General features: G+C 45.5%; 3 protein-coding genes across 3 annotated transcripts; 2 read left to right on the top strand and 1 right to left on the bottom strand.

The window, feature by feature from the left end:
* The first annotated feature begins 1,099 nt into the window (after positions 1-1,099).
* Positions 1,100-8,770, top strand: LOC111079034 (gonadotropin-releasing hormone receptor). Its single transcript, XM_022374028.2, has 5 exons — positions 1,100-2,075; positions 5,496-5,679; positions 5,757-5,962; positions 6,820-6,968; positions 7,053-8,770. The coding sequence occupies exons 1-5, from the start codon at positions 1,317-1,319 to the stop codon at positions 7,519-7,521; spliced, it is 1,767 nt and encodes a 588-aa protein (XP_022229720.2). The 5' UTR covers positions 1,100-1,316; the 3' UTR covers positions 7,522-8,770.
* Positions 8,771-10,306: 1,536 nt separating this feature from the next.
* LOC111079033 (U6 snRNA-associated Sm-like protein LSm2) lies at positions 10,307-10,939 on the bottom strand. Its single transcript, XM_022374027.2, has 3 exons — positions 10,904-10,939; positions 10,776-10,843; positions 10,307-10,679 (listed from the first exon to the last, which is right to left on the bottom strand). Exons 1-3 carry the CDS (start codon positions 10,904-10,906, stop codon positions 10,463-10,465), a joined length of 288 nt encoding a protein of 95 aa, XP_022229719.1. The 5' UTR covers positions 10,907-10,939; the 3' UTR covers positions 10,307-10,462.
* Positions 10,940-14,643: 3,704 nt separating this feature from the next.
* Positions 14,644-15,404, top strand: LOC111079040. Its single transcript, XM_022374039.2, has one exon. It carries the CDS (start codon positions 14,752-14,754, stop codon positions 15,349-15,351), a length of 600 nt encoding a protein of 199 aa, XP_022229731.2. The 5' UTR covers positions 14,644-14,751; the 3' UTR covers positions 15,352-15,404.
* The last annotated feature ends 1,157 nt before the right edge of the window (positions 15,405-16,561 follow it).

Below are 16,561 nucleotides of genomic sequence, written 5' to 3'. Positions count from 1 at the left end.
TCGTTGACCCAGAGCCAGTGCCAGTGCCAGAGGAGAACGAACAGGCCATTAGTGAGTGGTTGATCCAGACAACTTCCCAGTGCACTGCACTTCAGTGGGCTTATGTGGATAATTTGCAATGAAGTGCAATTATCGTGTAGTTAGCCAGTTTCCAGTTCTAAAGCAAAATGCCACACTACGCAAAACAAGCAATTACTCTCCCAACAATCTCGTTTTGTTGGAGCACAGAGCAACCGACCAACCGATTGCCTTCAATTGATGTGTATCAATTTAGGAGCAAACAAAATACTTTTGTTGCTAGTTGCCCCCCAAGTGTGGACAATGCCGCGGACACGCGCTTTTCTGCTGCCTCAAGCCAGAGTGCCTTGAATTGGGTTTATTGTTTTCCCATTACGCAAAAAGCGACGAACGCAATAACAAAGGCCCAGCCAGGCGGCCAATTTAATTTATGTTCATAAATTAATTTGGAAAATGAAATTTTATGGAATTTCACTTTGAACCCCCCACTCGACGTTCCTGAAAGCCGGACCAAAGTCGACTGTGACAACATCAGTCGCTGCGGAATCCATTAAAGTTAATTTGCAGCACTGCTGCAACGCGTTCATTGTGATCCGGAGAACTTGATAGCCCATGGCAGCCAGCCCCCGGTCGTGGGCACGGCTCTGTCTCTAATCGCGATTCGATAATTGCATCTGATAATTGCTGAAGGGGTCAACGATGGCAAACACACTGCGACTGTGTGATTTCCAGCGCAGTGGAAAGCTTCACCTGAGATCAAGGCCGGGTCAGGCATCGAGAGCAGTTATTTCCGGAGGAGTAAAGGCAGCCCCAGAAAGACGCAACGCAGGCATGGGATTGGGGCATGAATAAGTGCTGCATACATACATATGTGCAGTCTCAAGTTCTGTTGCCTTTAACAACCCTTAAACTTTACTGGAAATGCGGATTAAAGGCATTGCCCGGTGAATAATTAATGTTCAATATCTTTGATGAAATTATTCCATTTATTTGATTTTCCATGACAACTTTCCTTTTTTTTTGAGAAGCCACAAAGCGTTTTAATTAAGTATTTTACGTATGTATACTCGTATATTTCCAGAATGAATTATTAATTCCAAAGAAATATGCGCTTTTCACAACTCGAATCGGAAAATGAAATGGAAATTCGTTTGATGTCACTCAGAGCATAACGAATCAAAGATGTATGTGCTGCATACTGTATGGATCATCGCCTGCTGCCCCTGAACCACCCACCCTGCAGCATCAGTGAAGCCACCAAATAAAGCTACGGACTCACCCCTTCCCTCCCCGGAATCATGGAGTTTGATTGGGCCACGGAGGCCCGTCTGCCCAGCCTTGGCGATACGGCCAGCGGTGCGGACAACGATTTGGCCAGCAACTGGTCGACTCTCTCGAACTTTACACGACTCTTCAATGCCGCCGCCCCCGACCTTGTCAACTACACGCTCAGCATACTCGACTTGAGTGTGTCCGCTAATGTGAGCCTCTCTTCGACTACGCCAGTGCCCGCCTATGCCATCACGAACAGCTCCTCGCTGGCCCACACCGACAGCCTGCACGAGGCAGGCGCCCCGATGGCGGAACAGGTGCCCGAGCACATGATGGACCATGCGCCGCAGCTGTCTCGCTCGGGACTGCTGAAGGTCTATGTGCTGGCGGTGATGGCGCTCTTCTCGCTGCTGGGCAACCTGCTGACCATTTGGAATATCTACAAGACGCGCATCTCGCGTCGCAACTCGCGGCACACGTGGAGTGCCATCTATTCGCTGATGTTCCACCTGTCGATCGCCGACGTTCTGGTCACCTGGTTCTGCATCATCGGCGAGGCCGCCTGGTGCTACACGGTCCAGTGGCTGGCCAATGAGCTCACCTGCAAGCTGGTGAAGCTCTTCCAGATGTTCAGCCTCTATCTCTCGACGTACGTCCTCGTCCTGATCGGTGTGGACCGCTGGATTGCCGTCAAGTATCCCATGAAGTCGCTGAATATGGCCAAACGTTGTCATCGCCTGCTCGGCGGCACCTACATCCTCTCGCTGGTGCTCAGCCTGCCACAGGTAAGTGCTATTTCCTTCACGGAAACGTGCCACGTATATTTACTCGCGCGAATATCCTTTTGCTGCCTGTCTGAAATGGCTCAAGAAATGGTTGAAGTGTTTTGAGATCTGTCTGAAATAATCTGTGCCACTTGCAGTGCTCGTGGAGGGGCAGCGTTCCATTAAGTTGAGGTGCGGATTTAGCATACCACAACGCTACAGAGCCGCTACCCACCTCTCCGCTGGCATTCTGATGAAGTTGAAGTAATATGTTTACTTTATAACACGCATACGCCCCGTGGCAGGGCGCAAATAGTCTTGAGTAGGCGCCAGAATGTGTGCTTCCCCATTAAACATGATTGCCTTCCCCATTCCCCATTCCCCATCTCCGTCATAAGTGTGCACCAAATGTGGCTTTGAGCGGCGACACGCCCACACACGTGCTCGACGCGGGGACACTGTCTGCCACCGCCACCGCCACTGACACTGCCACTGCCACTGGCAATCGAAGAGCGGGTCGCTGTCAGCGCAAAGGGTTTTACCATTTACCCCAACAAAACAAAAAAGAAAGGACCAAAAGAAGCCTGACGACTGGCATTATTCATGTTCTCCTTTTTCGTTGTTTGAGAGTCGCCTTTCCCACAAAGATGGCCTGAGATATATTCCATTCCCGGGCAGCTGGCCGATAAGCCCCGCAAGGGACTGCATTAATAGCTTGTTCTTGGACAGCCTCTGCCCCTCTTGCTCATTGATTGCATAATGTATGCCGCCGCGGTTATGTTTTGTGTCGCCCGATTATATATAACATATATCCAGGCTCGGCTGCCTGCCTCTGATTTATGGGTCAGGGCACCAGCACGGGTACGAGGAGCTGCCAGAGTCCATCTGTCAGTGTGGCTCGAGAGCAGCACGCTTGGGTGCTCAGCAAAAAACAATGAGCACAGTGAAATAAGCAATTAATTGGTAAGGAAACTCGAAGAAGTTACCATGGAGTCGGCAAGTAATAAGTTTGATTGAAAACTACTTCGAACTACTACTACCCAGCGTATAAACAGAAGCTCTGGCCTTTATTGCGGTGCTTATGCAAACTTTAATCTCGGTATTTTGGAGCACAGAGCCAAGAGGTGACATGTAGCCCAATATAAGGCCATAAGGGATGTGTGGAATCTGACCTTTCAGCACAGACAACAAGGTATCCAGCTTGCCTACAGCTTAGGCATCCGAATATGGAAGGTGCGCAGGAAGGATGGCCTGTTTGGTAAACACTGAGTGATGGAAGAGGGACTATGAAATGAGCTTCTTCTAGTCAACAGGAGGATAGTTTCATGACTGCTTTAATTTTGAATTTCAATCAGCTTTTCCACGTGAATCGGAATCCGCATACACTTAAGCCCCAGTTTATATGAGAATGGACCAGTACATGAGACACGCCTGAGGTTTTGCTATCTTTTATCAGAGTGAAATATGGCCAGGAATGGTAATTTCGGGCACACTGCCTACACACACTAGGAGGCAGGATTATGCCACAATGCGAGTGTTTGTGTGCCCCACTCGTCGTATGAGTGATTTGTCGGTGTGGGTGTGGGCGTGCCTGCCTGGTGTGCGTGCGTGCCGGAATGTCAAAGTGTCTGACTTGTTTAAATGCCGCAAAAAATGTTAAGTCTAATTACATTTTTATGTTATCCACCAACTCATTCCATTCCCACCCCAAGGGCACCCTTCGCTCCAGAGAAAGGCATTAAGCTGGTATTTTTTTGTTGTCATTTTTTGGAGTGGAAGGCTCCGCCGGCAGTCATCTGTTGGTTACGCTGCCCATGTAATTGTTTTCGAGTCTCGCTAACTCCCTGACTCCCTGACATGTCGTGACCTCGGCTGGCGCAACGAAAACAAACTGAATCTCCGAGTGCTTTCCCAACAAGTCAATCTCAAATCTACTGCTTCTGGATCGCGCCCCGATACAGTGACATAATTAAAGGGCCACTGCCACCCAATTAAAGGAAACTTTGCAATCATTATGTCTTATTTTTATGGTGCACTTTCGCTGGCACCCAAGAGGAAAACTTTTTTCATTTCGCTTTATTGAACATGCGACATAAAATTTATGAGCCACACAGACGTGACACGGCCGAGCGTCCAGGAGGAATCGGTTTAAATAATTCTCCACTGTCACACACACGCTCTGGCACGCACTCATTCACCTCCCCCCAGCCAGGGCACGTGTTGATGAGCAGTCACAACGAATTCAATATGAAACGCTCAGCTGAGCTCGTTGCCTGGAATAAAAACAAAATGAAAACTTCACCGACGACTCGACTGTCAATAAACAACAAATGTTGAATGGAACATTCGCACATTCGTTTTTTCAACGGAAAACCCTGCCAAAAAGCCACGGCGCAGCTATTTTTTTGCCTACTTTTGTGGGCTTAAATAATATTTTAGGATTTACAAGACTAAAACAAACAGCACTTTAAAAATCAGACAGCACAATGGTTCAACGAAAGAAATACCAAAGATACATATTCCTCGTCGCTTTTCCAGATTCAGCAGTGGAACAATCGGGAAGGGCAGTCTTCCTTCAGCCCACTTGCTATATCGATCCTTTTCTGTTATGTCCATTCTGAGCACCGCTCTGTTGTCTGTTGTCTGCTTTGGTGCCAAGTCAATGGCTCGGAAGTTATAAATGTGCGAAATTAATAAAAATCAAGCATTAGACGTTTATCCGGTATCGCCTAGCTCTAGTGCCCCAGTGTCTTATGTAGTTTTACTGCAACGCTTAGTGGTGCGTGGCAAGTTTCACCATTTGGGTCAGCTGTTGACACAGCAGGCAACAGCAGGCAATAGCAGGAGGCGAACGGGCCAAACGGGCAATCCGGCAACGGTTGAGCGACGTCAAGAAACCCATAAACCGATGAAATAAAAAGGGGCTTAGCGTATTGGGCAAGCACTGTCCCCAGCTGTCCCCAGGACGATGTGAGTCTGGACTTGCGCTTTATCAGCATTGACCAGACCATTGGCTACGCTCCTTTGTGAAGCCAGAGACAAAGGCTGAGCCACAAGCAGAGTTTTTTTTCCCATAGACAGGTGGACTCGCATGAGGTTGAATAATGGAATGCGCTGTGTGTGTGCACTTCGAATGGAGTTCGCAGAAGCATGGAAATATACCTTCCATTCCATACATAATCAGTAATTAAAAACCCTAGGGAATACTCCGAACGGATCATAAAGTGCTGGCATTCGCAAAATCCCAAAATCAAGGCAGGGCAGGCAGGGCAGCTTTCTCAGTCAGCAATTTTGAACTATGTATGGCCGAGGCCGCAGTTGTGCGGCCCGCCGCCTCCTCCTGTCCATTAAAAGTTTGAACAATGCTTTAATGGACTCTTTGCCCAAGACAAACTTGTTTCTAACTATGTAACCAGTGCATCGTTTATTTCTTCACCAAAGTTCTTCATATTCCACGTGGCACGTGGTCCCTTTGTGGAGGAGTTCTACCAGTGTGTCACCCACGGCTTCTACACGGCCGACTGGCAGGAGCAGATGTACGCCACCTTCACGCTGGTCTTCACCTTTCTGCTGCCACTGTGCATCCTGTTTGGAACATACATGTCCACTTTTCGCACCATCTCAAGTAAGTATCGGGCGGTTTACTTGCTACTCAAAATCATACTACAAAAATCCTCTCTCTTTGTGTGCACCCCAACACAGGCAGCGAGAAGATGTTCCAGGGCTCCAAGCTGGCGAACTACTCCACGAATAAGCTGCCCACCCAGACGAATCGACAGCGCCTGATACACAAGGCGAAAATGAAGTCGCTGCGCATCTCCGTGGTGATCATCATAGCGTTTCTTATCTGCTGGACGCCCTACTACGTGATGATGATTATGTTCATGTTTCTGAATCCCGACAAAAGGGTGAGTACCACGTGGGCGTTGCTAACCTTTCAAAGGGGGTCCAAGGGCGCTTTGGAAATTTCCGGCTTCTGGCTGACTGACAGCCAGAGCAAAAAAGGATTCCTAGTATTGGCTGAGCTCGATGGCATACATCAATCAGAAGTCGATTTGTCAGTTTGTCTGACTTCAAACCGGGAATCGGTATGGGAGAGCCCTTGCTGTCTTGTCTAATATTACGGCTTGTGGCGGTTGTTAAGCACGGGGACCCAACACCCAACACCCGACACGCCCAAGTCGCAGATGTTAAATCCGTTCCAGGAAATGTCTCCACGATGGGAACGGGCCAGAGCACATAAAAATGATTTCTAATGCTAAATTTTTAATTAATCGTCCGAACCTCCGGACTGGCGTGTCGTTATTTTTCCTTAACGGCTACGAAGGACGAGCCAACTTTGATGACTGTCGCCTGTGATTGCCCGTAAAGCGTGTACCAGAACCCGAGGATTATGGCTGCCTTTGCACAGTCTCAGGTGGCCACCGCCTGTGTACCCTATAAAACTTTAAGTGAATGGCGTAAACCATTTAATATCAAAGCGGTGACTAATCCCTTTATTGTGCATTTGCATTTGCATGCACTCAACTGTGACCAATCCATCCGTGTACCTCCAACAATAATGGACAATGGGAAAAAGACATTCCAAAACCCCAAGAGTGCCCCACAAAGCCGGCTGGAGACCACAATCATCCCCCTGCCTGCCTGCCTGCCTGCCTGCCTGCCTGGGACAGACACTGCCACTCAGACAGACATAGAAAATCCCCCCACAAAAGGACTGCAAAGAAAATTAATTTGAATTTAACGCAACCCATTTGTTTTGCAGCTGGGCGACGATCTTCAAGACGCCATCTTCTTCTTTGGGATGTCCAACAGCCTCGTCAACCCTCTCATCTACGGCGCCTTTCATCTGTGTCCGGGCAAAGGGAGCAAGTCCAGTGTGGGTGGCAATAACAACGCCTACAGCCTGAACAGGTGAGTGGGCTACACCCTGGGGCAAGGGCACGCTTTTGACAGGGAATTAACTCCGCTGCTTGTCCGTTGATTGTCTCTTCACAGAGGCGACTCGCAGCGCACGCCATCGATGCTGACAGCCGTGACGCAGGTAGACGGCACCGGTAGCAGCTCCCGACAGATGCGCGCCTTCCGGCAGCAGAGCTACTACCGCAGCACGAGCAACGGCTGTGCCGGGCCACCCTTCAAGGAGCAGGTGGGTCTGCTGCAAGTGGGTACGGGCGCCTCCAGTGCTGGCCCCGGCTCTGTGTCCGGCAGCAACAGTGCAACGCCGCAGCTGATGCGGAAGGGCTCGTCGGTGCGCAGTCCACATCCGCATCTGGCGATCCTGGTCCGGCACCCCAGTTGCCTGCGCGAACAGGAACAGCAGCGCCTACTGCTGCAGACGACAACAGCCTCCTCCGCCGTCGTGCTCAACTATGACGCCCAGCGAGGGGGCGTAGGCGTGGGCGTGGCCAGTGGAGCGCACCTGACCGCGCTGCTGGACAACAACGAGCGGGTGTCGAGCGTGTGAGTGGAGCTGGCGATGGCGGCGGTGGAAAATGTTTCGACAGATGGGTCGGCGGAGGACGCGTGCTCCTGCTGCCATTGCCTGAGCAGGGAGCTGGTGCGGCGGCAGCAAGAGCTGCAAGGGATTCCAGTGCAGTGACTCTGCCAGAGGATCAAAGGATCGCATAGAGTAAGAGTGAGAGAGAGGTGCACCTGGAACAGGATGAGCCGTGTGTGTGAACGAACCGTGTGCGCTGAGGCGTCGATGATCAGATCACCGAGCCGAGGAGCGTCTGGGTAGTTAATACGAATTGAGAGTTAAGTCTTCAAACACAATGGGTGTGCTTAGAGAGAGAGTAGAGTAGAGTAGCGTAGAGTGTTTATTCCTAGTTTTTACGGTCTTCTCACCCCCACTGGGGGCCATCCCAGTGTGGGGTTGAGCTACTACTCATCGCTAAGCAGTGGCAAGTGCAGCTCAAACGACAAGTATTTTAATTAGCAATTAGTCCTTTTAATGAAGCTTCCTGGAACCCATCAGTTTTTTTTGCTTCAATGTCCCTTGCATCGTTTGCAAGTTTGTTAAGCGGATTGAATCTCATGTCCGCTTCGTCCCTCATTGCTCGTTGCTAGTTCACGTTAGTTCGTTTTTTCTACAAAATCAATTGTCTAACGCAGCCAAAAACCAAACAGGGTAATAATTACTTAATACAATTAACTATAAATATATCAATGTGCATTTTTTGCCACACATTTTTCGCTCTCCCGACTAGTTCCACCCAATAGCAATAGATGCGAATGCCAAACGGAATCATTCATAAAAAGTGCATAACTAAACAAAACAAAAAGTACTTACCGAGCCTCATCTCATCGTTTACTCACCTTTTACTGTTTTCCCTTTGGCTTTGCTGTAAAATCTATTTAGTTGAAGACAATAACTTTTGGATCTGCCTCTGTGAAATTCCAAACGAAAGCGTAGATTTACTACGAGTATATTCAATTTGGCCGAAAACAGTTCGCAAAGGGATTGCATGCTCTTATGTAAGTTGGATCAGACAAATACATGTGTGTGTACCCATTTTAGACTGGTTCGCCCAACAATTTACACGGATCCGGGACAACGACAACTCTGTGGGATTACGTGGTATGCCCATCCCATCCCATAGGATCCCATCTATTCAGCATCCTGTTCGCATATTGTGTGGTGTGTACTTATGTATAAATAATCTGTGTCAAATTTGTATAGTTTATTTTTAATAAAAACCGAATGATCCTTCCGAGAATTTACGAGCCAACTTTTTACGCTCACGCAGAGGCACAACCAGAAGCAGAAGCAGAGCTCAACACGTTGATGAACTAGCGATGGCTGGCTGGCGGGGGTGCCCATAAATCCGCCAGGCTCACGTTCGTATCCCCACGTTTGTTGGTTCTGCAGCACCCCTCCACGCCTAGTATATTACAAAATTTTATGTGCTACACAGGCGGACGCGGCCACGGACGCAGAGACGCTCATCATGATAGGCAACAGGAGGACGGGCGAGGAAACTTTAAAAATACTGGAATCCACTGCTTCTCCGATGCTGTATCCCGCCAATGCAGAACAATGCGGCACGAAGTTTTGGCTCTGACGCTGCGCTATGGCGGAAACCGGAACCGAATTACCACAAATAATGAAAGTCCTGCGTCCGGAATTCAGTGCGGGGCGATGGCCGAAAATGTTTTTCTCGTGCTGGCCGAGTGCCCCATTCCCAAGTCAATTATGCGCAGTCAGACGGCGACTTCTCTGCCGCTGCCACTGCCACGTACAACTTTTGATTGCACGATTTTTCACCCAGTACGTAGTACACTGGCCTATGGGTCGGGGGTCGAGCAGCAGTTTTAAATGTAAATGCCGTAAGCATCGAGTGCACAGAAATTTTTTACGAACGAGTATTTCATTTTTAGTACGCATTCTTTCAAACAAAGCAATTCTGTGGACGGCAAAGGGAGAGGGGGCCGCTCTTAACGGCTCCATGTTAGGTTCGAGTATGCGTGTGGAGTGGAGCGGGGGGTCCGTTCAGGAATTAAACACATTCCGCTTGGCGCTCTTCGTTTTATTGGCATAGCCAAAAAAACTGCTGTTGTTGTGCTGTCCCACTGGGCTTCGACTGAGCATCGGAATGGCAGTGCCCGAGGACCTCAAACCCTGCCGTGGGTGGACAGTGACAGCCGCCATTCAGCAGCAGTTGGAGAGGCAACACAAAAGGAACAATCGTAAAATGCGAAATATATGTATGAACATACATTAATCGAGACATTTGGTAGATACCATTCTACTGCTATGCTCATACATGACCTACGTGAAGGGCGGGGGCGGGGCGGTATACAAGACATCGTCACAACAATTATACAATTTTATGGAGCCATTCCTTGGGACATTATCAACATGACGCAAGCTAAGCGGAGGAGCTGGCTGCGACCCACGTTCGCCATTCGGGCATGGAACGGCATTGGCTTTGTGGTGGCATACCCACATAAAATCGAAAGACTTCCGTGGTCTGCCCGGAAACCTCAGGCTTGACTCATCAGAAATTGATGAGCCGTAAATAACTCACATAAATGGGGAGCACAAACGTTTACATAGAGATACGTATATATGTATGTACGTGCATACATATAGTGGTACTTCAAGCTTCCTTATTCACAATCACCGAAATATCTGTCCAACAAAAGTCCAACTAAATCGATTGGCCAATACGAGTCGTTGAGAGTTTCTATGGTTTTGGATACAATTTCTCTGTAAATTACTTGGGAAAGTATCAGAATTCAGTGCCTTCGCGTTGAGTGTTCCTTTTATTTTGGATTCAATTTCTCTTCGTTTTGCTATAACAAATGTTTCTTTCACTTAGGTGTAGGGCGGGGAGCACAAGAGTTTACTTAATATACGCCTCGAAGTACACATAAAAAAGGGGGTGGGGAATGCCCACTCTCTACCGCGTGCTCACCACGGCCTCTTTGCGGGCGGCGTCTTGCAACAGCTGGGTGTCCACCTCTTCGCCGGGCAGCTGGACGTAGCGAACGACAGACCCGCGGATGAAGCAGTTCTTCACGCTGAGCATGTGCGGGTATTTGTCAGGATCCGTCACACTGATGTCCGTCAGCTTTATGTTCAGATATTGGTCCACCGAGTGCAGTGTCCCGCATATGCTGTGGATTGCGTTAAGGGAGAAGAGAAGAAGATGCATGAGTTCGCCGGCTCCGGCTACACGCGCCTCGCCAAATGCACAGACGCCACACACTCACCTGAGGTCATTTTTCAGTTCGACAACGACTTCCTTGCCAACCAGGGATTTGAAGAACGAGTAGAAGAGCTGGGGGGCGACAATATTGCGTTCACTTAGCATTTATCATGTTTTATTCAGAATTCTCACCATTGTTTTTGTTTTGTTTTTTTTTTTGCAAACCGCGGTGCCTTAGAGGTGTCAAACCATCGAGGGCACTATCGATAGTATCGATATTTTACTGCTAGCCTCTACTATCGACGGTTTTCCGACTATCATGATAGTATCGAGCTACAGTCGTTGCGCTTTTGATATGTTTGGATTGGCTGCTATAAAATACGAAGAGACATTTGTAGACAAATCGACAGGTGGCATCTAATTTTTACAATGGACAAGTTCTTAAAAGGTTTCAATTGTTTTTTAGTAATCGTTTGTTTTTTTCAAAACAATCATACGGTGCCTTAAAGCGACAGTGTGAGCGCGGATTTATCGACAAAATATACCATCTGACCTCCAAAAATATACCTAAATATACCTTATCTTTTAAATAATATACCGTAAATATACCGAGGAAAATCATACTCATTAATTTTACTCAAAATTCACTTTCTTACATGGTAACTACACGGTAACTACAAATTTGCTACATATCAACGACTTATTTTTAAATTATTAATATTAATTGTTTGAATTATTTGAAATTGCACATTTATGTATGCATAGTTTAGACAGATTTTTCTTTAATTACATATTATGCCTTCGGCTTTCGACTTTTCAACTCTGTCAACATATTTATATGCTGTATGGTTAGTCTTGATACTTTAGGGGGGTTAACAAAAAATTTAGAATTTAGGAATAATGTAAAAATTAAAAAAATTGTAAATATTTAAGAAAAATGTAAGCATGAAGAAAAATAAATAAATAAATGTAATAAAAATTAAAACAAAACAAAAAAATGTATTTATTGCTCATTGACAAAAGCTGACTGATATGAAACGAAAAAATTATAAATACTCGCTGACAAAAGCTGACTGATATGAAAAGAAAAATTATAAATACTCGCTGACAAAAGCTGACTGATATGAAACGAAAAATTCTAATTGCTCGCTGACAAAAGCTGACTGATATGAAACGAAAAATTCTAACTGCTCGCTGACAAAAGCTGACTGATATGATACGAAAAATTCGAATTGCTCGCTGACAAAAGCTGAATGATATGAAACGAAAAATTGTAAATGCTCGCTGACAAAAGCTGACTGATTTGAAACGAAAAATTATAACTGCTCGCTGACAAAAGCTGACTGATATGAAACGAAAAATTCAAATTGCTCGCTGACAAAGCGACTGATATGAATCGAAAAACTATAATGCCGCTGACAAAGCGCTGATATGACCAGAAAAATTTTAATTGCTCGCTGACAAAAGCTGACTGATATGAAACGAAAAATTATAACTGCTCGCCGACAAAAGCTGACTGAATGAAACGAAAAATCAAATTGCTCGCTAACAAAAGCAGACTGATATGAATCGAAAAAACTATAATTGCTCGCTGACAAAAGCTGACTGATATGACCAGAAAAATTTTAATTGCTCGCTGACAAAAGCTGACTGATATGAAACGAAAAATTATAACTGCTCGCTGACAAAAGCTGACTGATATGAAACGAAAAATTCAAATTGCCGCTGACAAAGTGACTGATATGACGACTAATTGCCGCTGACAAAGCTGACTGATATGAAACGAAAAACTCGAATTGCTCGCTGACAAAAGCTGAATGATATGAATCGAATAAATTGTAATTGCTTGCTGACAAGCTGACTGATGTTTGCTATATGCCGCTGACAGGACGATGACCGAAAATTTTAATTGCTCGCTGACAAAAGCTGACTGATATGAAACGAAAAATTATAACTGCTCGCTGACAAAAGCTGACTGATATGAAACGAAAAATTCAAAGCGCGACGCGGGGCTATAATGCTCGCTGACAAAAGCTGACTGATATGACCAGAAAAATTTTAATTGCTCGCTGACAAAAGCTGACTGATATGAAACGAAAAACTCGAATTGCTCGCTGACAAAAGCTGAATGATATGAATCGAATAAATTGTAATTGCTTGCTGACAAAAGCTGACTGATTTGAAACGAAAAATTATAACTGCTCGCTGACAAAAGCTGACTGATATGAAACGAAAAATTCAAATTGCTCGCTGACAAAAGCAGACTGATATGAATCGAAAAAACTATAATTGCTCGCTGACAAAAGCTGACTGATATGACCAGAAAAATTTTAATTGCTCGCTGACAAAAGCTGACTGATATGAAACGAAAAATTATAACTGCTCGCTGACAAAAGCTGACTGATATGAAACGAAAAATTCAAATTGCTCGCTGACAAAAGCAGACTGATTGACGATAAGCCGCCGACGAGACCGAAGCCGCTGACTGATATGAAACGAAAATTCTAACTGCTCGCTGACAAAAGCTGAATGATATGAAACGAAAAATTCGAATTGCTGACTGATATGAAACGAAAAATGATTATAATTAAGCGCGATCGGCCCCAGAGCCGAAGTCCTGAAAACTCAGCTGCGCCAATTTCGTTGTATGAACTGGCACATCTATATACTGCATGGTTAGTGGCCAGGGTCAGCAATCTACGAGGCCCTTAAAAAAAAGCTTGGCCATGACCCTGTCGAAAGAGAACACTCAAAACGCTCTCCCGGACTTATATTTGCGCTGCAAGAACATCGACGTCGAAATTTCCCGAGAAGTATACATATATACACCATCAACGGTTGTCTACCGTTAACAGGGATGCATTCAAGCGATCAACCTTTTTGAGTAGTCTGGCATCTTTTGACTGGTGAACAATTCGTTTGGCAGTCGATTTGAATTTCGCCAGCCACTTTGTCTATCACTCACTTTACATCCTAGAAGTTAAGTTATATCATTAGTTTAGTTTTCCGTTGTTCTGATGTTGGAACATGTCATAGCATTTCCTTTCATTTAATTGCTCGTTCAGTTTACACGTCACTTAAACACAATTTTACAATGTTACCGGAGCTTGAGGTCTATTCGCCGCAGGATAAGGAGAAGGACGAACGTCACTCGTACACTAAGGAGAAGCCTCTGACCTACAATAGCAATGTGTTGATAGGAAATTGGTTCAATCAGCGCTATCTGAAGGACATACGATACGGGAACACCATACTCCCCGGTCTGACAGCGGAGGAAGCTTGCGAGCGGCACAAGTCATGCAGCCAGGAAACGTATAAGCCCTTCACCAGAGACCAAACTCTATACGAGCACATTGAGTGCAGGCACCTCATGGAGGGTATCAGGGAATCGCAGATTGCAGGTCTGAAACTGCACCACGCCGATCGATATCTCAATAACTACACCTCCATGAACACGCTGATGTTCGATATGTTACCCAAGATGCGACAGGAGGAGTGCCAACAGATGGAGCAGGCAGGTTTAAGGTACAAGCCCACCGAGCTCGATGGCACAAAATGCTATGGCAACAGGAGTGGATTTAACAATAGAATGCGATGCAAACTGCTCAGCGAGCGCCCGCATCGTGAAACTACCAGCTACTTGGCGGACTTTAAAATCAGAATAAAGCCCGAGGAGCAGGGGCTGGGAGAGTGGACGACCGCTGATGAGGCCACCAGGAAGAGGGATCGCGGCAAGTTTATCTTTATGAATTGTAACATGCACGACGACTTGAAGAACCTCAAAATTGAGACCACAGTCTCAAACTACTCCTAATACATATGATAGACGAGTATCCAAATCCTTGGCCAACATAATTCAGCCTGTTTAGTTTTTCATGTGTGTGTGGGGTGCAGAGTAGGTCGGGGTTTAATTGTTTATCATTCGTCTTTTTGTACTCATACATACAATACATAGTCTGTTTTTGTGATAGCTCTGTATTTTTTTGTTACTTGTTAGTTTTCATCCAGTTGGATTTGCAGATAAATTAATTTTCGGTACAATGCATAGCACAAGCCTGAAATCATTTGGCAAGGAGGTGCTCATTGGAAACTGGTCCGAGCGCCGCTATGAGGTTGAGGAGAAGAGCAACGCCGTCGTGCCTGCTCTGAGAGCACTAGAGGGCTGCGAGAAGCACCAGTCCGTCTCCCGAAGCACCTACACGAAGGCGCCCTTCAATGCCATGGGGACAGTCTTGGATTTCTCGGATCAGCGCCAGCAGGCCTTTCAGAACTTTAGGAAGAACGCGACATCAAACATGAGCTTGGTGGACCACAGCTCTCTGAACCGCAACTTCACCACCACCACCACACTGGCCTTCGATGTGTTGCCCCAGCGTTTCCTCAAGCAAAAGGAGTTGGAGAGCGGATACTGCGGACCGCCTCAGCGCCAGCCCGAGATTGACATGCTGCAATCCTTCGGCAATCTGACCACGACCTATAACTATCCCAAGCTCATCAGGTGCGAGAAGCTACTGTCCCATCTCAGCAGCAAGGCACAGACCACATACGGCGCCTCCTACAACCAATCTCGGAAGAGCAAGGCCATCATGGAGTATGGCCCGGACTACGACGGTGTTGTGAAGTTCGATTTGACCTGCTAAAAAATTATAGATGTGATTTGTTCCATTAAAACTCGTATGCCTATATTACAAGATTCAATTTATTTCAAATCATTTTCTTGTATAATAATATAGGTTCGTATTTTAAGTAGTTTCTATATTTTTGATGCCGGAAATTCATTGTGGTTTTAATTTTTTTGGTTGCACATGCCGTGGCATTGGATGCTTTTTGCTTTCGTTTTTTGTTTGCTTTTGCAGAGTTATTTTGCTGGAATTCTTGTGTTTTTTTTTGTTTGTTTTTGGTTTTTTTTTTTTGAAATTAGTAGGTCGATAGACGTTTACAATACTCGTACTTTTGCTTTTTCCTTGTGTTATACAATATATATTTTAATTTAATGTTAATTATTACAAAAAGTAAAATTTGACGACATTAAACTAGACGACGACTTTCGCTTAAATATTTTGCTTTTGATGCATTAAGATTTGCTTGCCTTAAAATCGTATTTTCGTTTTCGATTAATTTTGGACTGCCTCAATAGGTTTTATTTTTTTCGTTTTTCTTTTTTGTTTTGTTTTTTGGCTGACGATTACGTTAAAAATGATGCTTAAAATCTAAACCAATGGAAGGTGTTGGTGGTGTGTGGGTTAGAAGAGTGTTTGTGTTTGTATTTGTGTGTGTGTGTGTGTGGGGCGGAGTGTGTTGGGTGGGTGGGTGTGTACTTTTGTGGGTGGGGTCCGAGATTTACCGGGATCGTGTGGGTGGTGGTAGTGGTGGGTGCTGGGTAGCTTGTGTGTGAGTTCTGTGGTTGGGGGTAGTATAAGAAAGGTTCTGGTTATATGCTCGTATATATAGTTTTCTTTAGTTTGCTTACAACAATTAAAATTTTGAATTTTTAGTAATTTGTATTCTCTTGATATTTCAATTTTGTTGTGTATCGTATTTTAGTTTCGCTCCACTTGAGCTTTCGATTTTTCATTACTTTTCTTCAATGTTCAATGTTTTTTTTTGGTGTTTGGTTTTCGATTTCCCAATTCGCTTTCTCTTACATTTATTACCTAAAGTATTTAGTTTAGGGTATTACTTAATTTGTATGTAAAAAATGATGCTTATACATTTGGCTTAAATTTAAATTCAAATTTTCATTCTGTTTTTGTTGCTCCGAAAAATGTAATTTAATGTGAATTTGAACTGCCTTTAAGTAGTTGCCTCGAGTGTCCACTGTGGTCTGTGCAATCGATTTTTTTTTTGAAA

The sequence above is a fragment of the Drosophila obscura genome, unplaced genomic scaffold, assembly GCF_018151105.1.
Source record: "Drosophila obscura isolate BZ-5 IFL unplaced genomic scaffold, ASM1815110v1 contig_170, whole genome shotgun sequence".
NCBI classification, from domain to species: Eukaryota; Metazoa; Arthropoda; class Insecta; order Diptera; family Drosophilidae; genus Drosophila; species Drosophila obscura.
Note: the sequence above shows the minus strand (reverse complement) of the source record. Positions and strands in the feature narration are given on the sequence as shown.

What these genes read in the sequence shown, in the direction of transcription:
- LOC111079034 (XM_022374028.2), top strand. Translation starts at nt 1,317, where the DNA reads ATGGAGTTTGATTGGGCCACGGAGGCCCGTCTGCCCAGCCTTGGCGAT. An exon ending in TGGTGCTCAGCCTGCCACAG is followed by an intron (nt 2,076 to 5,495) that starts GTAAGTGCTATT and finishes TCTTCACCAAAG; the next exon opens with TTCTTCATATTCCACGTGGC. An exon ending in CACTTTTCGCACCATCTCAA is followed by an intron (nt 5,680 to 5,756) that starts GTAAGTATCGGG and finishes ACCCCAACACAG; the next exon opens with GCAGCGAGAAGATGTTCCAG.
- LOC111079033 (XM_022374027.2), bottom strand. An exon ending in GAACTGAAAAATGACCTCAG is followed by an intron (nt 10,680 to 10,775) that starts GTGAGTGTGTGG and finishes CGCAATCCACAG; the next exon opens with CATATGCGGGACACTGCACT.
- LOC111079040 (XM_022374039.2), top strand. Translation starts at nt 14,752, where the DNA reads ATGCATAGCACAAGCCTGAAATCATTTGGCAAGGAGGTGCTCATTGGA.